Source organism: Plecotus auritus (genome assembly GCF_963455305.1).
Source record: "Plecotus auritus genome assembly, chromosome: 12".
Taxonomy (NCBI): domain Eukaryota; kingdom Metazoa; phylum Chordata; class Mammalia; order Chiroptera; family Vespertilionidae; genus Plecotus; species Plecotus auritus.
Genome location: NC_137778.1, coordinates 1,085,033 through 1,108,016, shown reverse-complemented (window position 1 = coordinate 1,108,016; position 22,984 = coordinate 1,085,033). Strand labels below are relative to the sequence as shown.

General features: G+C 58.3%; 1 protein-coding gene across 2 annotated transcripts in view; it reads right to left on the bottom strand.

Moving 5' to 3' along the window:
• Positions 1 to 234: 234 nt before the first annotated feature.
• Positions 235 to 22,984, bottom strand: part of NOS1AP (nitric oxide synthase 1 adaptor protein) — a 122,581-nt gene continuing 99,831 nt past the window's right edge. The window contains exons 6-10 of one of the 2 annotated variants that reach the window (XM_080648657.1): positions 16,186 to 16,327; positions 9,203 to 9,369; positions 8,147 to 8,314; positions 3,500 to 3,665; positions 235 to 2,614 (exon numbers count right to left, since the gene is read on the bottom strand). In XM_080648657.1, coding sequence (XP_080504783.1) covers positions 2,253 to 2,614; positions 3,500 to 3,665; positions 8,147 to 8,314; positions 9,203 to 9,369; positions 16,186 to 16,327 — 1,005 coding nt within the window. In that variant the 3' untranslated portion in view covers positions 235 to 2,252. The remainder of the gene's footprint in view (positions 2,615 to 3,499; positions 3,666 to 8,146; positions 8,315 to 9,202; positions 9,370 to 16,185; positions 16,328 to 22,984) is intronic. The other variant, XM_080648658.1, reaches the window with a different exon arrangement.

Genomic DNA, 22,984 nt, shown 5'->3' with positions numbered 1-22,984 from the left:
GCCCCAGAGCAGACTCTCTAAGATGCACCCACTCAGAACCCACCCACCCCACACGAGACATCTAGTCAGGGACCCAGTGGGCTTCTGTCGCCTGGTGGTCTTAGTGTTACCTCCAAACAGCTGACGTCAAGCTTTCCCCAGCACTCAAACTGGCTGCTGCCTCCACCCCATGCTGAGTCAGAAAAGGTGAGACACCGTGTCCCTGGCTCCACCCACCACCTGCCAACACCCCTCCCGCGCTGACAGACATGCCCGGCAGGGACACGGGTCCCCTGGGGAAGCAAAGCTGTGCTGGGGAGCATGCAGGCCGGTCCGTGTCCACACAACCGCGAGTCACGTGAATTCCCCCTCGAACCTCAGCCAGGGGCGTGTCACGGGCCAGGGCAGGGCAGAGAGCAGAGCAAGAGGACAACAGGAGAGCGCTGAGAAGTAAGAAGGTTTATTAGTGGAGCCGCAGGCGCGCGGCGGCCCCAGAGTAAGTGCACTTACAGGAAGAAATGTCTGGAGCGTGGGCCCAGCCACCCACACAGCCGTGGGGGGCTCAGTCACCCACACAGCCATGGGGGGGCGGGAGCCAGGTGGAGTGGGCAAGAGAACCCCTGCACAGGAGCAGCGGAGAGAAGCAGGCGGCGAGGGCTGTGTGGGGCCCTGCGGGGAGGTGGTGTCCGTCTGTCCGCACTGCAGACCTCGTGGGCTGGACCCCAAGGCCGGTGCCCGTGTCCACTCATCCTCCACGCGGGGCAGAGCAGGATGGAGAGCAGGCCGGGCTCAGAGCGAGAGGCAGGGCGGGAGGAGGACAGGGCCAGCCCTCGATTGCCCAAGTCCCAGCTCCACCCGGTGCTGCCTCCTCATCCTGGGGAGGGCGGGGCGGCGGCCTCGGGTCTCAGGGGCACTCGGAGGGCTGGGGTGGGTGGTCCAGCAGCGGCCAGGGAGCCATGTTGCCAATGCTGTCCCCTCCACGGCTCCTCAGGGCCCTGTTATAAACTGTCCCCTCCTCACCCATCACGTCCAACGGCCACCTCGTCACCCCGCCCCTGGCCTCAGAGCCAGGCCTGCCCCCTGAGCTCAGCTCTGGGACTGAGGAGGACCCGCTCCCGGAGCCCCTGTGGCTCATGTCCTCCCTCGGGTGCCAGGTCTCACATCCCTGCTCCCTCCCTCCCTCGAGGTCCGCCCCCACTTCCAGTGGTGAACTGCGAACAGGAAGAGGAAGCAAACACACAGGCCACCCTCTCGACCGGTGCACACGCTGGACATCTGTCCTCTCCTGTCTGTCGCTCTCACACGCCAACACGCACCCCTCCCCTCCCACACGTGCACACTGCACACGCACACACACATGCTGCCAACAGGTGGTGCACCACAGGCTGACAGGTGCATCTCGCCTGCATGGTCCAGCCGCCTCTGACACGTCAGGGTTCAGGACCCCATCTGCACTGACCGACCCTCGGCAGCACAGGAGCCTGTCCCACTGCCCGGCCGCCAGCAGTCTCGCGTGGGCGAGGCCCAGGTGGCTCAGGTGAGAGGACTGCCCGGTGCGCTCGAGGCCCGGCCCACGGAGACTAGGCAGGGGTCTTGACAAGTGGCAGTGATTCCGGACCCTGGACAAAGCACGTCAGCTACCAGCCTTTGGTGGGTATTTTGCAGTAAGAACCGACCACCACTGCCCAGTGGAGGGGCCAGCGGAGGGGTGTGGCGAGGGCTCAGAGGACAGGGGACAGCCTCTACCTCCGGTGGACGGCTCACTCGTGGGGGCGTGGGCAGGAGAAGGGTGATGTGGCAGCAGAGGCTGTCCCCGCCCCCACAGCAGGGCCTGACCGAGGCCACACTGTCTCCTGGGAAACACACTCATGCTGGCGCAGAGAACAGCGTCCAGGAGCAGGCCCCCTGACTCTCCTGCCCGTCACTCCCAAGCTCAGCCACCACCACCTGCAGGGGACCTGCTCCCAGAGGCGGGTGAGGCAGCGGCATCCCTGGTGCCCAGACACACGGCCCTAGGGTGCGCGCCTCCCTCCCATCGGACCACGTGGAGGCCAGCTCGTCTCGGGCCTTACAGACATGGCGAGGAGCCTGCGGGCCCTCGGGGACCCTCCCAAAGCCGTGACTTCGCAGGGCCGGCGGCCCTCCCGCAGCCGCCCTGGGAGAGTAGCCCATCCCCTCGGGGACTCCAATGGCTTCCACTTCACCCTCTGGAGCAAAACCCAATGCTCTGAAACAGAGCACACCCGCTACTGGCCCCGGGCCCACCGCCGTCCCTACACGGCGACCGTGTCCTCCAGGCTGTCGCCCGGCTCCCGGCGCTGCCACACGTGCAGCAGGCGCGGCGGCTCCTCCTCGCTCTCGTCCGTGGTGGACTCGTACTCAGAGGCGATGCCTGACTCCCGGAAACGGAGCAGCTCCAGGCCGCCCAGCGGGGGGCCCCGCACCCCGGGGAGCCGGAAGCATTCCAGCTTCACCAAGCAGTCACGCCTACCTAAGGGGCTGCCTGCAGGCAGGGCCGGGCCGGCAACCAGGGGTGGCGAAGGCAGGTCCTCTGGAGTGGGGGTCGTGGGGTCGCAGAGCACGGGCAGGGCTCCGGGGCGGAAGGTGATCTCCAGCAGGCTGTCCTGGGAGCCCACTGCGGACAGAGGGTGAGGGTCAGGGCACGTCCTCAGCCCATCCCACCCACAGCCAATGCCAGGCTGCAGGGGAGGAGCCCTGGGATGTGGTGCAGGTGGGAGTAGGTGACGGGGAAGGGGAGGGGCCTGGGATCAGACTAACCACCGTGGGGGGGGCTCAAGGGACAAAAATAAAAATCCAGAGGCTCCCAGGTGGGGACGTGCAGGGGAGCCTGGCCAGGGCTCTGGGCTGCACAAACAGAGCCCAGCCCTGCAGCCCCTGCGGCCCCGTCGCAGGCGGGGCCTGGGAGGCATGTTTTCAGGAAGCAACGGGGTAGTCTGGGGGAACTACTGGGTCACAGGAAAAGCACTCGTTTTGTAATTAGACCCGGGTTTGACCCTGGCTCCACACCTCTCATCCTCAACCTGCCGGAGCCACCTCATCTCCGAGTTGGACACACACGGAGCACAGTCAGCCCCAGGGGCTCAAGGGCGGCGTGGAGCTGCGCCTCCCGGTCTGGCCTGGAGACAGCTGGGCACAGAGGCCAGGTGCCAGGCACCTGCTGCCCAGCAGCACAGCACCGCCCAGCGGCGCCTCCGCCTCTCTCTGCTCGCGAGGGAAAGCCAGGTAGACCAGCGAGCCACGCCCAGCCAGGCCTGTCCACAGAGTGTGTGTGTCGGGGGGAAGCCTGGGTGGCGAGCCGAGGGCCCAGGGAGGCCAGGGATCATGCTGGTGATGGTGACGGGCAGCTGGGCACTGGGCTGGAGCAGCCAGGACCTGTCGTGTGGACCTTGGGTTTCTGCTGGAATGCCAAGTAGGTCGGCACCGCCAAGAGCTTTTGGGAAAGAGCTTGTGGTGCCCCAGCCCCGGGCAGCGAGGGGCCGGCAGATGGGCCCTGACTTACTGGTGCTCTGTCCTGACAGCTTCAGCTCCAGCTCCTGCACCTGCCTGACCAGCAGGGACACATGCTGCAGGGCGTCCCTGTTCTGCAGCAGGAGCTGGTGCACACGGGCCTGCGCCTCCAGCCTCGCCGCCGCCTCCGCCGCCAGCTGGTCCTTCAGCAAGTGAACCTGAAGCAGGAAGCAGAGAAGAGAGGGGTGGAGAAGAGAGGGGCTGAGAAGACAAGACGTGAATGCAAACTCGGGGCGCTCGCAGGGACCAGACATGACCTCCACATTCAACCCAAGAAGAAACGGCATCTGGGCTTGTAATCCGGATGTTTCCAAGAACCAACACACTGACCGCCCGCTCACGGCAGTCACACCCAAACACACTGAGAAACGGAAGCCCTGCGGCCCTTTTCAAACTGTGAGGTGGCCCCAACCAAGTCTGTCTTCACGTCTGTGGTGTCAGCTCCGTCCCCTGACCACCCATCCCTTTTTATGTCTAGGGCCCCAGGACTGGGCCTGCTGCCTGTGTGTCCCGGGCGGCTCTTGGAGAGCTCGGGGTGGGACACAGAGCAGGTCCCCGAGGAAACGGAGCCCCAGGCAGGAAGATGCTCACACAGGTGACCTTGTGCCTAGAAGGGCATGAAGGGGTCACTGCGGGGGTCTCGTGGACGTGGCAGCCGTGGGCAGGTGCAGAGAAAGACCCACATGGGGGGCGAGGACGCGAGGGCAGTGGGAAGGAGTCGGAGGAGCTGGCGGGAAGGCTCTGCATTTCTGAAGAGCAGTTTGAGCCAGAAAAACCCACGTTTCTCCAAGAATAAAGACGGCAGCCCCCCTCCCCCTACCCCCCACCCCTGTCGTCCAATCTGAACGAGGGCCAGCAGCCACAGCCTGTCCCCAGGGCAGCACGCAGACCCCCTCTGAGTGGGTGGCCGCCTCGCTCCTGTAGATTTCAGCCATGACCTTGCGGTTGACCTTGCTTCTAAGTGGAGCCACTAAGGAGATCAGCAGCCACTTTCCATTCATGGCTCCCACAAGGGGCTTCTCTGTCCCAGGAGGGGCCGGGGGAAGCGGGGAGGCCTGGGCCTCTGAAGCAAACCTGCCGTCCCCAAGGCCTCAGCTGACGCCCATGAACCGCAGTCAGGGCAGACACTGGGCGGGGCCTGTAAGGCTTTATCTCCCTTGCAAATGGAGGCACAGAGGTATTTCGCCCGAATCCCCAAACCTGCTGGCCCTGAGGAACAGGACAGGGGCTGTGGGAGGGACAGGAGGACTCTACCTGCAAGTGGCTTACTGCCTGGCATGTTGCTGAGAGGGGCCTGCTGGGCAGTCTCTAGGCTCTTCAGGACAAAACGGAAGCGTGAGACTCAACTTTCAGTGCACAGAGCAGATAATTCTGCACACTGAGCCCGCACCTGGGGCCTCCCTGCACCTGAACATCCAGCACGGAGAGCTGGCCAGCAGCGGCCCGCGTGGCTCCCTCTGCTCCTGCAGGCGACTCACTTCTCCCTGCACTTCACTGTCTCCATCTCCATCTCCCAGCCCAGAGGGCTGCCTAGCGGCTCAGCCGGCCTATGACCCCACCCCCAGGAGGATGTGGCCAGTGCCTGGGCACGGAAAAAAGCAGCTTCTTCTGCAGGTGGCCGAGCTCCGGCGGGCACAGCGCACAGGGTGAAGTGAGCACCGCGGCTCTGCAAATGCGGGGACACCCAGGGGTCCCCAGCCCTGGGGCACGAACACGCGGCTGCCTGTCTGGAACCCGTGCGGAGCCGCTGCCCGCCAGCATATGGGGACAGGCTCCAGCCGCCGCTGCTGCCATGGCTCGCACTCTGACCCCGGCAGGCCGATGGACCTTGAAGCACCCACAGAGGTGTGCTCGGTCCCCACACCCCACCCTGCACTTGCGTCCAGCCTCTCCTTTCAGAAGGCTGAGCCCTGGTGCAAACGTGCGCATCTCCTGGCCAGGCCGCGGGCCTCCGGTGGCAATGGCTCTGGCACAGACCACTGGGCGGTCCCCTGATGTAGCCCAGCTCTGGGCTCGGCCCCCCTCTGTGCTGCTCCTGAAACTGGCTCCCACCCTCAGCCCACCCAGCGCCAGACCACTGCCCACTTGCCTGGACTCCAGCTCCGTCAGAAGTGGGGGCAGGGCCAGGCTGGAGTCGGGGAGCACAGGCCTGGGAATAGCTGTTGGCCCCCACCCCAGACAAACAGGCAGAGGCCGGCGTCTCAGCATGCAAGGGGGCAGGCACGGGTGCTGGGACGGGAGCAGCCACGCACAGACGCTGACTACAGGCCGGTGCGGAGGGGCTCAGCACCACTTCTCTAACTAACTACAGCGCAGGCCTCCACGGAGCCTCGGGACCACACTCGGTTCCATCAAGCGCAGGACGTGGGTGGGGGTGGGTCTTAGGCAGCAACACTGAGTAGGATAGCCTTCTCCTCAGAGCTCACCAGGAGCCGGCCACCAGGAAGGAGGCGGCTGACCCCACTGCAGCCAGGCGGCCAGGCCCAGAGCACCGGGAGCAGGTGGGCCCAGCCCATGGCCATGCAGGTGCCCCCTGCCCCCCACCCCCCGGTCACAGCCTTGCCCGACTGGTACATCGAAAAGCAGGAGCTAGGGCAGCCAGGCGAGCCTCATGCTGGGTGGGGAAGGTGGGCAGAGGGGCTTGTGTCCATGAGGGACACAGAGGTCTGACCTGGAAAGTGACAGGGCGCGTCACCTTTGCCCAGGGCCTCACGGCCAGGCAGCCTTCTGACCCAGCTCGGGGCCAGTTCAGGGAGTGGCCAAGGCTAAGGTCTGAGACCGAGTTGTGACCACTGGGAGGAGGTCACCGCCAGTGACAAGAGTGGAGCTGGGCTTGCCTTGAGGGTGAGTGGGTGGGGGTGTAAATAACAAGGGCCCCGGGGCGGGGGCACATGTTTGTAAGAAAGTGTCTTTATCGCAGGCTCTTCAGGGTCTCATGGAGGCCCGGATGCGCCCATCTGAAGTGGGCGGCCACGGCACACCCTCCTCGGCCCTGGGACCGCTGGCGCTCAATGACAAGACCCCAGTGCGGTGGCAGCAGTGTTGGCCAAGCAGGCTGCCGGTGAAGATCTGGTGCAGCGGGTCCATCTGTTTGAAGGCGCAGGAGATGCCAGGAGGCCCTTCTATGAACCCACGTGCCTTACACAATAGCTTTACCCAAAGCCGGGGCCTGGCAGAGCCCTGGAGACGCTCTCCCTGGGGAAGAAGGGTGCAGAGACCTGCAGCGGAAGGTGGTCCCGGCCCAGCGTCAGAGGAGAGGACCGGGCGTGAGGCCTTGCTGGCACGCAGGGTGCATCCTGGTGGCGGTGAGCCGTGGGAAGCCACAGGCCGCGGGCTGTGCCCACGGACACTGTGCACACTGCTATGTAGATGGTACGTTTGAAATGGCTCCTCGTCAGCCTCAGCAGTGACTGTGGATTCGGGCACATCTGATGACATGCACGGGAACGTGCCCAAGCCCACTCTTGGGTAAATAACCATCACTTGGCAACTGAGGTGCTGAATGATTCGTGTTCGCCGGGAGCTTCTGGGAGGGGTGAGTGGTGGGCGGCCCGAGCCAGGCTTTGTGCTGCCATCAGCACCGGCACTCCCAGCGAAGGTTTCTGTTGCCGGCAGTGCGCGCTGTGTTCCCGGGATGCACGCGTGGCCCTGCTCTGCGCGCCCACAACCCTGAGCCTGGGCAGCAGCCTCTTCCTTCCTGTGGGCATTTCAGGCCGCACCACATGGGAGCCGTGCCCACTGATGCCTGTCTCAAAGCCTAGCTGCCCAGGCCCGGTCAGGGTGGGCTGTCACAGATCCTCTCAGGCCCGAGCTGAGGCCAGCCCCGTGTGGCCAGGCTGCCGGCACCCGCCCCTCAGCACACAGCAAGCCCACCTCCCGGCCCCAGGACGCTCCCACCGCCTCTGCCCTCCTGACTGCAGGACTCAACCTCGGAGTCAGTCGGCCTTAAAGGGATGAATGGTCTCGTCCCACCGCTCCCGCCGCCCAGGGCCATGTGGACGCAGGAGCCCTCCCTCAGCAGAGGAAGCAGGAAGCGGCGGGGACTCGCTCCCCTCCTCTGCAAGCCAGTGGCCCCAGACAAGCCTCCCGGCTCCACCAACTCTGCTTGCAGACCTCAGCCAGTTCTCGCTGTGACTCTGACACTGTAGCTGAGCTCCCACCAGCGTGACCTCCGGGCCCGTCAGGTGCCAGACCCACTGGGACACCCAGGGCGCTGACGGAGGCATGGGGACCGCGTGGACAAGCACTGGGCACAGGGAGACGTCTCTGCCAAGGCGTCTAGCACAAATTCACACTAAGCTCCTGGAAGGGGGCCTTAGGGTCACGGCCTGACTGCAGAGCCACCTCCCACCCCCCGCAGGGAGCAAGGCGGAGCAGAGGGGCTGGAGCACCTGCCTCCCCAGTCACCTCAACTCACCACCCCCCCACATCCAGCCAAGCAGCCAAGCCCAGCTCAGCAGGACACGCGGAAACCACTGCCCCAGCGCCCCGCCCCCCGCCCGCCCCCCTAGCCCCCAAAGCATGGGTCGGGCCGAGCGATCCACAGGCTCTGACTTTAAACCTGCCCTGGGCCCTCGCGGGGGGGCATATCCAGCCCGTGCGAGCGGAGCCGGGCGGCGGGGAGGAGGCTGAGCAGGACCTGGGCCACGGCCACTTGCGTCTGCTGCTGCTGCTGCTGGAGGAGCTGGTGCAGGAGCTGCAGCTGGTGCTGCGAGGACAGCGGCGTGCCCGCGCCCGGGGCCTGTGCACGGGGCGGGGGCAGCGGCATCCGGGGTGAGGCTGTGGGCACAGGCTCCTGGGGCGGCACCTGCAGGAGCAGAGGAGACTGTGTGTGACCCTGGGCAGGGCTTCCTGGGGCCCTCACTCTCTGTGCTATGCGGGGGCACCTGCAGGGTCTCACCTATCACCAAGGCTCAGGAGTGTAGCCCGGGTGGAGTGGACGGCCGGGCAGCTGGTGTGGCGCTGGGCGGGGCTGCAAGCAGGAAGTCCCGCTTGGACACTCGGCACCCACTGGCTTCGCAGTGATGCGACCCAGAAGATGACATGTCCCCTCACCTGCCCCACCTCTGACTGTGCCACATGGCTGAGTTCCTTCAGCTTCCGGACGTGGGGGGCTATTTCTACGCAGCATAGCTCCCACCGCCCAGCGTGGGACGGACGGAGGCAGCGCCCCTTTCTTCTGCTGCGTCCTTGGGCTCGCCCCCAGGGCCTGCTTGTACCGAGGGCGTGGCCCCAGGAAGCCCCGTGGCCAAGGCTGCTGCAGCCCTGCCTGCTTGCAGCGACAGCTGCCAGGGACGGAAGTCGACACCGATGTAGCCAAGGGCTGGGAGGTCCTCCCTGTCCGTGGAAAGCACTTTCTGGCCCTTCCCGCCGCCCCTGGCAGGTGGCCACTTCCACTAAGACAGCCCTGAGCAGAGATGTCGCTGCAGGAGGGGCTGTCCCCGACCCCTGCTGCTGGCCCTCAGGCAGGTGAGGGGCACCCGGGGGAGGCCACTCCACTCGCAGGGAAAGGGGCGCCGGGAAGACAGGCAGATTACAGGGTACAGGCTCTGCCCTGATGAACTGGCCACCAACCCCCGGGCGCTGAGGGCAGGGGCCGCGACACCGACTGGCTGGCTGTGTCTCAGGGTGGACTTGGTTATGTCAGGAGCCCGGGGACCCTGTCATCTTGCCGTGAGCGGGTGCCTCTGCCTACCTTGGAGTCTGTGTGGGAGGCGCTGTCCTTCCTCACAGCATCCAGGTCGGTCACCCCGCGGCTGAAGTCAAGGCCGTCGCTGCCCGGGAGGGGGACCTCCACGGCGTCGATGTCGGTCTCCTCCGCAGTAGCTGGGGAGGCCCTCTCGGCTCCAGGGAGCTGGCGGCCTGCAGGGCAACAGAGACGGCGGGAAGGGATGGGACACCAAGAATGCGTCCCACCTGACACGTCGGTGTCGCTGTGTCACCCAGGAAACACCACAGCTGCCCAGCACCCTCCCCTGTTTCCAGGCAAGTCCATCCGCTCCCAACCCAGCAAGACAGAGTCTATTTTTAAAGCCTAGGAACAAAGACGGCATTTCCTCCGTCCTGGACCTGCCGTCTCTGCTGACAGGGGGTGGGGACCCTGGGAGAGGGGTGAGTCCTCTCCGCCTCATTCCAGCTCAGGAGGGCATCAGCTCAGGTGGGCCTCCCAGCCTTGCCGGGGCTGTCGGGCCTAGTTGGATGGAGGGGCTGTGTGACTACAGAATGGGACAAGGAGGCTCGAGGCCCGCCCCAGAATCTGCTCTGACCTTGCCCCAGGGCAGAGGCCCCGAAGGGCAGGAGAGACGGTGAGGCAGGCTGCGTTCAGTCACCCATCAGCCAGGACTCACGAAGCAGCCTGGATGGATCTGACAGAGCCAACGGCACAAACAAGGAAGCCAAGTCCGAGCTCTCACTGCGCCGGATGGAGCAGCAGACACAAGCCGGAGCCCGCAGGAGGCTGTGTCACCCGTGAGACGGAAGAGGAGGTGTGGGCGGGGCAGAGGGCAGAAGGCAGAGGGCAGCACCCCTGCGGGGAGAGCCAGCGGCTCAGGTGGTGAGGGGGGGAAGGGGCTCGGGTGGCATGGCACGCAGGACTGCAAACGGCCTGTGGGGAGGGGCCCAGCAAGGGTGGGGTCTTCGTGAAGGACTGAAGCACGCAGCAATACCAAGAGATACCCATTCTTTCACATCGCACAAACAAGAGGTGATCAGCTCAGTCCAAAAGGGCTTGAAATGGCTACTTTTTGCCTCAAAATTGCAGTATTACTGCTTAAATGGCACGTACTATGTTCTATGTACTAAATTTAAGGTATTACATGTATTAATTTATTTACCCTCATAACCAACCTAAGAGGCAAACACTGTCATTACCCCCATTTGACAGATAAAGAAACGGAGGCACACAGCTGCTAAGGCTGGGGCTCAAAGCTGCCAGTCTGGCTCCAGGCTCGTTGCCTTAAACCACGGAGTCCTGCCCCACCTCGTCCACTTGTCTGCACTCTCCAAAATGATCGAGTTGATCGGTCTCTGGTTTGCGTCCCCACCCAACTCTAACTGTGAGTTCCTTGCCAGCAGGGCCTATTGTCTCGCTGACAGTGTCCCCAGAATCAAGCCTGGCTCGTCGGGGGACTAAACAACATCTGTCCAATGAAGGAAGGAACTGGAATAAGGAGAAACCAATGATCAGGCAGTGGTGGTCTGATGAGATGGGGCACAGGGGTGAGAGAGCAGGGGTAGGGGGAGGCACAGGTGTGGGAGAGAGGGACAAGTGTGGGGACATAGGTGTGTGAGGAGAGGCACAGGTGTGGGGGAAGAACAGGTGTGTGTGGGGAAAGGAGCAGGTGTGTAGAGTAGAGTAGCAGGTGTGTGGGGGAGGAACAGGTGTGTGGGGAGAGGAACAGGTGTGTGGAGGAGAGGAACAGGTGTGTGGGGAGAGTAACAGGTGTGTGGAGGAGAGGAACAGGTGTGTGGGGAGAGGAAAAGGTGTGTGGGGAGAGAAACAGGTGTGTGGGGAGAGGAACAGGTGTGTGGAGGAGAGGAACAGGTGTGTGGAGGAGAGGAACAGGTGTGTGGGGAGAGGAATAGGTGTTGGGGAGAGGAAAAGGTGTGCGGGGAGAGGAATATGTGTTGCGGAGAGGAATATGTGTTGGGGAGAGGAACAGGTGTGTGGGGAGAGGAATAGGTGTTGGGGAGAGGAAAAGATGTGTGGGGAGAGGAACAGGTGTGTGGGGAGAGGAACAGGTGTGTGTGGAGAAGAATAGGTGTTGGGGAGAGGAAAAGATGTGTGGGGAGAGGAACAGGTATGTGGGGAGAGGAACAGGTGTGTGGAGGCGAGGAACAGGTGTGTAGAGGAGAGGAAAAGGTGTGTGGGGAGAGGAATAGGTGTTGGGGAGAGGAAAGGTGTGTGGGGAGAGGAATAGGTGTGTGGGGACAGGAATAGGTGTTGGGGAGAGGAAAAGGTGTGTGGGGAGAGGAACAGGTGTGTGGGGAGAGGAACAGGTGTGTGGGGAGAGGAACAGGTGTTGGGGGAGAGGAACAGGTATGTGGGGAGAGGAACAGGTGTGTGGGGGAGAGGAACAGGTGTTGGGGGAGAGGAACAGGTATGTGGGGAGAGGAACAGGTATGTGGGGAGAGGAACAGGTGTGTGGGGAGAGGGACAGGTGTGTGGGGAGAGGAACAGGTGTGTGGGGGAGAGGAACAGGTGTTGGGGGAGAGGAACGGTGTGTGGGGAGAGGAACAGGTGTGTGGGGAGAGGAACAGGTGTTGGGGGAGAGGAACAGGTGTGTGGGGAGAGGAACAGGTGTGTGGGGAGAGGAACAGGTGTTGGGGGAGAGGAACAGGTGTTGGGGGAGAGGAACAGGTGTGTGGGGAGAGGAACAGGTGTTGGGGGAGAGGAACAGGTGTGTGGGGAGAGGAACAGGTGTGTGGGGAGAGGAACAGGTGTTGGGAGAGAGGAACAGGTGTGTGGGGAGAGGAACAGGTGTGTGGGGGAGAGGAACAGGTGTTGGGGGAGAGGAACAGGTGTGTGGGGAGAGGAACAGGTGTGTGGGGAGAGGAACAGGTGTTGGGGGAGAGGAACAGGTGTGTGGGGAGAGGAATAGGTGTTGGGGAGAGGAAAAGGTGTTGGGGAGAGGAACAGGTGTGTGGGGAGAGGAACAGGTGTGTGGGGAGAGGAACAGGTGTGTGGGGAGAGGAACAGGTGTTGGGGAGAGGAACAGGTGTGTGGGGAGAGGAACAGGTGTGTGGGGGAGAGGAACAGGTGTTGGGGGAGAGGAACAGGTGTGTGGGGGAGAGGAACAGGTGTGTGGGGAGAGGAACAGGTGTGGGGGGAGAGGAACAGGTGTGTGGGGAGAGGAACAGGTGTTGGGGGAGAGGGACAGGTGTGTGGGGAGAGGAACAGGTGTTGGGGGAGAGGAACAGGTGTGTGGGGAGAGGAACAGGTGTGTGGGGAGAGGAACAGGTGTGTGGGGGAGAGGAACAGGTGTGTGGGGAGAGGAACAGGTGTGTGGGGAGAGGAACAGGTGTGTGGGGGAGAGGAACAGGTGTTGGGAGAGAGGAACAGGTGTGTGGGGAGAGGAACAGGTGTGTGGGGAGAGGAACAGGTGTGTGGGGGAGAGGAACAGGTGTGTGGGGGAGAGGAACAGGTGTTGGGGGAGAGGGACAGGTGTGTGGGGAGAGGAACAGGTGTGTGAGAGGGGCACAGGTGTAGGGGGAGAGGAACAGGTGTGTGGGGAGAGGAACAGGTGTGTGGAGAGAGGAACAGGTGTGTGGGGAGAGGAACAGGTGTTGGGGGAGAGGAACAGGTGTGTGGGGGAGAGGAACAGGTGTGTGGGGAGAGGAACAGGTGTGTGGGGAGAGGAACAGGTGTGTGGGGAGAGGAACAGGTGTTGGGGGAGAGGGACAGGTGTGTGGGGAGAGGGACAGGTGTGTGGGGAGAGGAACAGGTGTGTGGGGAGAGGAACAGGTGTGTGGGGAGAGGAACAGGTGTGTGGGGAGAGGAACAGGTGTTGGGGGAGAGGAACAGGTGTGTGGAGAGAGGAACAGGTGTGTGGGGGAGAGGAACAGGTGTGTGGGGAGAGGAACAGGTGTGTGGGGAGAGGAACAGGTGTGTGGGGAGAGGAACAGGTGTGTGGGGAGAGGAACAGGTGTGTGGGGAGAGGAACAGGTGTGTGGGGAGAGGAACAGGTGTGTGGGGAGAGGAACAGGTGTGGGGGGAGAGGAACAGGTGTGTGGAGAGAGGAACAGGTGTGTGGGGGAGAGGAACAGGTGTGGGGGGAGAGGAACAGGTGTGTGGGGAGAGGAACAGGTGTGTGGGGAGAGGAACAGGTGTTGGGGGAGAGGAACAGGTGTGTGGGGGAGAGGGACAGGTGTGTGGGGAGAGGAACAGGTGTGTGGGGAGAGGAACAGGTGTGTGGGGAGAGGAACAGGTGTGTGGGGAGAGGAACAGGTGTGTGGGGAGAGGAACAGGTGTTGGGGGAGAGGAACAGGTGTGTGGGGAGAGGAACAGGTGTGTGGGGAGAGGAACAGGTGTGTGGGGAGAGGAACAGGTGTGTGGGGGAGAGGGACAGGTGTTGGGGGAGAGGAACAGGTGTGTGGGGAGAGGAACAGGTGTGTGGGGAGAGGAACAGGTGTGGGGGGAGAGGAACAGGTGTGTGGGGAGAGGAACAGGTGTGTGGGGAGAGGAACAGGTGTGTGGGGAGACGAACAGGTGTGTGGGGGAGACGAACAGGTGTGGGGGGAGAGGAACAGGTGTGTGGGGAGAGGAACAGGTGTGTGGGGAGAGGAACAGGTGTGTGGGGAGAGGAACAGGTGTGTGGGGAGAGGAACAGGTGTGTGGGGAGAGGAACAGGTGTGGGGGGAGAGGAACAGGTGTGGGGGGAGAGGAACAGGTGTGGGGGGAGAGGAACAGGTGTGTGGGGAGAGGAACAGGTGTGTGGGGGAGAGGAACAGGTGTGTGGGGGAGAGGAACAGGTGTGGGGGGAGAGGAACAGGTGTTGGGGGAGAGGAACAGGTGTGTGAGAGGGGCACAGGTCTGGGGGCACGGTGACAGGTGGCACAGGTGACAGGTGAGCAGGACGCCCAGGTCCAGCAGAGGTGACAGGCACACAGTAAATAGCCGTTGATAGGGGGAGGGTTATCCAGAAGCCTCTTCTTCCCCACGGTGGGCTGGCTGCTGCGTGGGAGGCAGGCTGCCTCCCAGGGAACGGGGCCTCTCCCAGGGAACGGGGCCTCTCCCAGGAAACGGGGCCTCTCCCAGGAAACCCAGTCAAGGAAACCCGCAGGGCAGAGCGGCCCCTGGCCCCCAGCCCCGGGACTGGCCAGGGCAGCTGCTGCCAAGACAGACAAAAGGCGATGGGCCCCCGGGTCGGGACGGGAGGAAGGATGGGGAGGAGAGGACACAGTGACCGAGGACACCTCCCCAAGCACTGCTGAGGCCCAGAGGGGCCGCCGACAGGCCCCGGACCGCGGAGCCGCACTGCCCGCTCCCACAGCGGCTCTCCTCTGCAGGGTGGCGTGCCTCTCAGGAAGGGACACCCCTGCATGGAAAGCTCCCTGACGTGGGCGGGAGATTCTTTAACAAAAACAAGCCTGCTCGATCCGCCAACAGGTCAGCTCTGGCGTGTCAGGTGCCCACAGCACAGAGGACCCGGCGGAGTCGGCAACGCGCTGGGAAGGTGCTCAGAGAGGACAGGTGTCCCCAGACAGCTGTGGGCAGGAAGAAGGCAAGTGCGGCTGCAAAATGTGTGACCGGGAGGCAGGAGGCAGCCTTCCTCGCCAAGGAAACGTCCCGCCGGACAGGCAGTCTCCCCAGCACTACACTGGAAGCAGGCCGGCTCCTGGCCGGGCACTGCCTGGAGGCGCAGGTTAAGCACTATGCGGCCGCCCCAGGGCCAGGGCACCCCTGCAGAGCCGGTCCTGTGGTTCACACTCAGAACTGGGAGCCAGCCAACAGCTGGTTCGCGTTTGCACTGTTATTCGCTGGCAGGATGCTGACTTAACACGCATCGTCTCACGACTCCTGGCAGGTGAGGAAAGGAAGATCCAGAGAGACTAGGGAAGGTGATGTGGTCGCCCCCTGAGAAGCGCCAGAGCCCAGGCTCAGCTGCCCGTGGGCTGGCAGCCCAGCATCGCCCACACCATCGCCGTGTCATTTCTGTGACGGTTAGTGATGTGTGCCAACGTGGCATTTGAACAAGCATCATGCTGGATGTTGCTGAGAAGGTGTTTTTCAGGAGAGGTTACCATGTAAATCAGCAGACTTTGAGTAAAGCTGTTTACCCATTTGGTGTGGGTGGGTCTCACCCAATCAGGGGAAGGTCTCAGGAGAACAAAGCCTTCCTCCCCAGAGCAGGAGGGAGACCACCTTTGGACCCGAACTGCGGCTCCCCAGCGTCTAGCCTGCCTGCACACTATGGGCGCTCCGCACCTCCATCACCTGCCCAGCCTCCACATGAACCTGTGTGTCGCCCTGATGATACAACTGAGATCGCTCCACGGGCCACATCTACATCTGCCGCTTCCTGTCGTCTGCAGAAGCCCATGTGACATGCAGGGAGCACCGCCCACCCTCCTGCCCCAGCCTGCCTCCTGGGAGAGCCCCACTCAGTGCTTTGCTTCTCGTCCTAAACTCTGAAGGCACTGCACTGGGCCTTCCCCAAATGGACAGGAAGTGTCTACACGGAGAAAATCAGACATTCTCCACGGGCGGTGGGATTCAGAAAATGCCATGTAGCTGAGTCTCATGTCCAGTCCTGTGATTGGAGAAAATTACCACCAAAAAGGAGTTATTGTTTCTAATTGTTTCAGTTTCTCTTCTTGAGCTTTCCAGATAAAAAATGGAAACTATCAGAAAAGTGTCCGCACTGAGGGTTCACAAGACGATGGGATTCAGAAAGAGGAGCAGCAGCCACGTGGCGTGGTGAGCTCTGCCCTCTGATGGGAGCAGAATGGTCCTGGGAGTCAGGTTTGGCAGCAGCGGCCCTGCCTTTAAATGTGGTTCCTGATGTCATGCTTAAAGGCTTCCTTGTTTGACAGTTTAAACACATCAACTGTCTGCTATAAGAGTACACGCTCCTTAAAGAAACTTTGGAATCTAGAGAGAAGTAGGGAAAATAAGCATTTTTAGGTGCCGAGATGTCGGGGCTGCCTGCTTGCCACATCCCGGTGGCGACGGCCTACCTGGGTCCCTGGAGCTGTGGCTGTGCCACTCGCTGTCCCCGTCCTCCTGGCCGTCCGCGCTCTGCTGCGTGTGCTGCAGGCTCAGCTTGTGGCACACCTCAAAGGCCTGCCCCACCGTCCGGACAATCCGCATGGCTTGGCTCTGGGGGGAGAGAGGAGATGTGGGCGAAGGATGCAGGGGCCCTCGGCGAGGACACAGGGGGTCGGGTAGGAGCAGGTGGCCAGCAGCTGGGCCAGCCAAGGAGAGAGACGAAACCCAAGGCGCTCGGACGTGCACACACTCACAGGGAAGCGTGGGCTGCCCCTTCCTGGGACGCTCCGACAGCACACATGCCACCTCAGCCGGCACCGTCGGCCCGTCGGCCAGCAGAAGGCGCAGAGCCAACACCCCACTCCGACTAAGCCAACACCAGCGCCTCCTCCAAGGGAGCAGAAGGGGTCGGTCCGCCCTCTCGGGAACCCTTGCTGACCACACTCTGCTGGAGACGTGGGGCCCGGAGCCCCGCACACCAGGCTGCGGGGCCAGGGAGCTGAGAAGCAGCGGAAGCCGGAGCCCCAGACCCCAAGACCCTGGAGCACACAGCGCTCTGTCTTTGGGGAGCCTGCACCCCGCTGTCCCTGGGGCTGCCTTCTCCTTTGTTCTGCTATTTAACCTCTTTCTGGAAACGCCCGAGAGGCGGGACCAGGGATGGCCAGGAGAGGAGGGACCCAGAGGAGCCAGTGCCAAGCCTGGGGGACGCATGGAGGCGTGGGGAAGGCGGATCCACACTGTAACGGGGAGTCTGCTCTCTGCCTCTCAAAGATGGAGGGGAGTCTGGGCTCAGGCGGGGGCTCAGCACACGCTCCTCTGACCCCGCCCCCAACACGCACCACCTTGGACTGCCGTTCCTTTACCTCAATTGTGGCTGTCACTCTATACCTGAGTCTCAGACTATTCGCACTTGGGTGATCTAGCTTCGGGTCAGCTGTGACCACCTGGTGACCCCACCTTCAACCCCCGTGGCAACATCGCAGTCCCTCACCAGCCAATGAGTGACGACCAATGAGTGACAGCCGAAGAGTGACCGCAGCACCCAGACTGAGAGGCCCGGAGCCCCGTAGGGTGACCGTGAACCCTGTGCTTCTCACACCCTGGATTGTGCTCTGCTCTCTGGCGTTGTCCGCAGGACGCTCTGTACCCAGGACCCTCGCTCGGAGCAGCACTCCAGGCTGCGCGCTGGTGCGACCTGAGGCTCCCCAGCTGCTTCCCAGCCTGGGGGCTCGGAGGCCTCTTTGCATCAAGGCCAGAGCACACCAGTCTCAGAAATGGTGCAGGAGTCTGTGTCAGAACCTTTTTGGGGGAAGATACTTGAAGGTGGCAAGGAGGGCCAACCTGCCGCGGACAGGGGGCGGGTGGTCCCTGGGCCACTGGCTGCCTGCTGCCCTGGGCCTGCATAGTTAATAAGCCTCAGGGGACCGACAAAGAGAGGCCTTGTAGGAGCTTCCACACCCCCTGGCTGCCCCGCAGCAGTGCTCACCTCTCGGGACAGGCCTGTGCGGGGCAGCCAGCAGGATGCAGAGCAAACGGGAGGGGGACGGGCAGCCTTTTCCAGCTCCAGGGTCTGGCCGTTGTCTGGAATGTACTGGATGTTCTCTGAAAGCGTCATTTCTGTACAATCCAGGGTGGTTTTACATAAGCCTGGAAAGCACTTGGCCACTGGATCAAGTCTTCTGTCCAAAACCCACTTTATCTTAGCAACCCCAGAGCAGCCGCGGGCTCCCAGCTGTGGGCCAGGCTGCTAGGGCTGCTTGGGTGTCTTCAGAGCTGGCGGGGTGTGCAGACCGCAGGGCGGCTCCCAGCAGCTATGGAGACGCCAGAGCTCAGGGAGCATGGAGGCTGGTGACTTTGGAAACTGACCTTGTACCACTTGCCCTCGGGACACACAGATGAGTTTCTTTAAACCACCTACTGACTCATGTTGACAAAGCCCCCAGGCCACCCCTCCATTAGCCCTGAAGTCCAGACAGGACACAGACAGGACGCAGCAACAGCTCTGCCTCTGGGCCTCCCTCCTGGCAGGTGTCTGTCCTCAGAGTGAGGGGGCGCCCAGGCAGAAGCAGACAGCGCAATTCAAAGGCTGCTTCCAGCACTCCTGGTCCAAGAGAAATTAGTCAATCGTGAATCTGTTGTGTTTTTTAAAAAATAATTCTTTATTGTTGAAAGTATTACATATTCTCCCTTTTCCCTCCATTGACCCCCTCCAGCCCACCACCGTCCTCTCCCTCCCCATGCCAGGCCTTCAGCACCCTAATATCTGTGTCCATGGGCCATGCATGTATGCACACAAGGTCTTTGGTTGATGACCCTCTCCCGCCTTCCCTCCGAGATTCCGCCTCTGTCCCATGCTTCCAGCCTCTGGATCCACTCCGTTCATCAGTTTATTTTGTTGTTTAGATTCCACATATGAGTGAGATCGTGTGATACTTGTCTTTCTCTGACTTATTTCACTTAACATGAAACTCTCCAGGCCCCTCCATGCTGTCACAAGGGGTAAGAGACCCTTCTTTTTACTGCTGCATAGTATTCTCTGGTGTAAATGTACCACAGCTTTTTTTATCCACTCGTCTACTGATGGGCACTTGGGCTGTTTCCAGATCTCAGCTATTGTACATTGTGCTGCTATGAACATAGGGGTACATACATTCTTTATGATTGGTGTTTCGGGTTTCTTAGGATATATTCCTAGAAGTGGGACCACTGGGTCAACTGGCAGTTCCACCTTTAATTTTTTGAGGAAACTCTATACTGGTTTCCATAATGGCTGCACCAGTCTGCAATCCCACTAGCAGTGTATTAGGGTTCCCTCTTCTCCACATCCTCACCAGCACTTGTCATTTGTTGATTTGTTCATGGTAGCCATTCTGACAGGTGTGAGATGGTACCTCATTGTTGTTTTGATTTGTATCTCTTGGATGATTAGTGACTTTGAGCATTTTTCCTATGTCTCTTGGCCACTTTTAATTAGATTGTCTTCCTTTTGTTAAGTTGCATGAGTTCCTTATATATTGTGGATATTAACCCTTTATCAGATGTATCATTGCCAAATATGTTCTCCCATGCAGTGGGCTCCCTTTTCGTTTTGTTGATGGTTTCTTTTGCTGTGCAGACACTTTTTATTTTGATGTAGTCCCATTTGTTTATTTTCTCCTTAGTTTCCTTTGCCCTAGGAGAGGTATCTGCAAACATATTGCTACAAGAGATTATTTTGTTGGATATGAGTATTGCTACTCCAGCTTTTTTTTTTTTCTTCATTTTCATTTGCATGGAACATTTTTTTTTCCATCCCTTCACTCTCATCCTGTGTGTGTCTTTTGTTCTGAGGTGGGTCTCTTGTAGACAGCATATAGTTGTGTCATAGTTTTGTATAGTTTTGTATCCATTCATCTATCCTATGCCTTTTGAGCATTTAATCCATTTACATTTAGGGTTATTATTGATAGGTACTTATTTATTGCCATGTTATTTCTATATGCCTAGGTTTCTCTCTCTGTTTCTTGTTCTCATTTCACCAGTCTCTTTAGCATTTCTTGTAATGCTGGCTTGGTGGTGATGTACTCCTTTAGCCTTTTTTTTTTTTTTTTTTTTACAGGAAGCTCTTTATTCGACCATCTTTTTTAAATGATAGCCTTGGTGGGTATAGTAACTTGGTGTCAGATCCTTGCTTTCCATTACCTGGAGTACTTCATGCCATTCCCTTCTGGCCTGTAGAGTTTCTGATGAGAAATCAGGTGTCAGCCTTATGGGAACTCCTTTTTAGGTAATAGTTTGCTTTTCTCTTGCTGCCTTTAAGATTCTCTCTTTGTCTTTAATTTCTCGCATTTAATTATGATGTGTCTGGGTGTGGGCCTGTTTGGGTTCTTCTTGCTTGGGGTTCTCTGTGCCTCCTGAACTTGTGTGACTTTTTCCTTCACCAGGTTAGGGAAGTTTTCTGCCATTATTTCTTCAAACATGTTCTTTATCCCTTTCTCCCTTTCTGCCTCTTCTGGCACACCTGCTATTTGAATATTTTTATATTTTATGTTGTCCCACAGCTCCCTTAAGCTGTTCTCCTGTTTTGTAATTGTTTTTTTCTTTTTGGTTCTCTGATGGCCTGATATTTTCAATCCTATCTTCTAATTCACTGATTCGATCCTCAGCTTCCCCTAATGTGTTGTGTATTCCTTCCAATGTGTTATTTGTGTTATGTCATTCTTTAGACTGTTCTTTTTCATAGTTACTATATCTGTTTTCATGCTGTTGAGCATCTTTAAAATCATTACTCTGGACTCTATTTAAGATAAATTTCTTATCTCTGCTTCATTTATCTCTTCTTCTGGAGAATTTAGTTCTTTCATTTGGGGGTTATTTCTTTGTCTCCTCATTTTAGCTGTTTATTTGGGTTTGTGCCTATGTATTAGGTCAAGCAGGTTAAACTCAAAGGCTAACACAGGTCATATAAACAAGGTTTAAGTTTATGTGGGCCGCAAAAAAACAAAAGCTTCAATTTTCATAGAAACATAGGTTTATTTCGATAGAAACATGCTGAATACAAAGGACTGACATAAATGAGTCATCGTTAACATAAAATAATAGAACATTTTAATAAAAAATTAATATTTTTCTTGAACATTAACTTACCAGACACTAAATAACTGCACAAATTAATAAGCGTAACACAAATAAACCTATTTTTCTTGTTCTCCAAAAGCGAAAATTTCCTGTTGCGCAAACCAAACAAGTCAGTCCAAGACTAATGATGTGGCAATCAGCTGATAAAATATTTGCTGCTAGTATTAGTGGAGAGAAATGGTGCGCCTGCGCATTAGGCGCGTAAGGGAAATGAATGCAACATGATTATAGTCATCAGTCATTAGCGAACATTGTAGTTTGTTATTAATAATTAGTGGCCCGGTGCACGAATTCCTGCCATTGAAAGGAAATTAATTAGAAGAAATATTTTAATATTGCTATTTGCCCTTTCTCTATAATAGAAATGTCAACCAAATTCATGATCGACAGTGACAGATGGAAACACGTGTGCGATTAGTGCCAGTGAGAGCTTTATTTGTATCGCGCATGCGTGAATCAACTTAGCCTTTTATAGATATAAAATAAACTTGCTTAATTAGACCTGCTTTCTGATGTAGCTAAACTTTTTCCAGCCCAGTGAAGCACCCCAACTTCTCTTTCAGGTAATTGTCAGTAACACAGCAGTATATATCAACACAAAGCAGATTATTATTGTAGACCATGCAGGGAGAACAAAGGGTAAAATATTTAACTGCAGCAGTATTTGACTATATTCTGTGCAGTGAGAAAACCTGAAGTCATTTTCAAGGTCCACCATTTCTTACTTCTTTTCAGTCAGGTCAAGTTTCTAAACTTTATAAATATCTGTTTTCCAGCTAATGAAAAGAAAATAGGATTCTACCAAGTCTCCTATCTACCTACTCCAGGACTTCTGTGAGGATCAAATTAGATGAGGCATGGGAAAATGCTCACAGACATTTGATTAAAGTGTAAATGTTTCCACCTGGCTATAAAGCAAGTAGTGTTCCTGGGCTGAAGAAACTGCAAGGAGGCTAGTTGAGAGGGAGAGGAAGCGGGCGTTGCTATGTGACATCATTATCTGGAAGGACACTTAGCATATTACCTTTTATATATATAGGTTATGTATAACAGGATATTGTAAAAATTAAGTTATTAAGTTTTATTGAAACATTTCTTACATACCGTTATATTGGCTGGGTGCAAAAACATTCATTGTGGGCTGCATGCGGCCCGTGGGCCGCAAATTTGACACTCTTGTATTTGGTAGATCCTTTACACCTCTCAATTAGATCAGGCAAAGACTCAAAGCCTCCAGATATGGCCTCTGCCTACAGACTGATAGGATTACCACTTGAATTGCCCCCCAGGCAATCGTATGGTGAGAGTTTTTTTCAACAGGGTGGGGCAACTCCTTTTGCCTGGAGTTTAATTGTTATTTTTAGTCTCTTAAGTGACCTCAGGGCAAGGTATTTTCCAATAGGGTGTGTCAACTGTATTCTCCCAAGCAAGGCAAATGTCTATGTGGGAAAGATGTCCTCCATTGCATGAGGGAATGACTTAGCCCAGGAAACTTGGGGTGTCTGCCTTCTGAGCGCTAACCCCAAAGTCCGCAATCCTGGCTTCTGTTCTCACAGCTCCAGTCAACTTCTGCCAGAGCACAAGGTGGGTGGCTCCACAGGGAATTTTGTGTGTTGGCCCTTTAAGAGAGTGCCTGGATTTTCAGTTGTCACTCCTTGGCAGACAGCAACCCTGCTGCTTTTCACAGCCAGATGTTATGTGGGTACCCTCCTCAGTTGTGATGCTCTCTGCTGGGGATTAGATCCCAGAGTTCTCAGTGGCAACCCCCCACAGCTGGGATATCTCTCCAGGATTTCATTTGCTGTCTGTGGGCATCTAGCCAGCCCTTTCAGTCCTTCGCCCCTCCTACCAGTCTCTATGCGGTCTCCACTTTCAGTCCTCGGGTATCATGGTTCTCTCCTGTGAGTTTTCCATTGATTATTTAGGAAGTTTGTTGTATTTTAGTTGTAATTCCAGTTTTTGTGAATCTGTTTTCTGTTCTCATCTTAAGTGACCATGTTGTCAGCTGATCCTGCAAACTCTGGGGGTCTGAGCCCTGTGTACATGGGAAGGAGGGTAGTCATGAGCCTTATTCCACAGCTGACTTCACGTGGACCCTTCACGTGGGCCCCGGCATCATTGGCAGCCGAAAATGCAGGTGCCTGGGAAGAT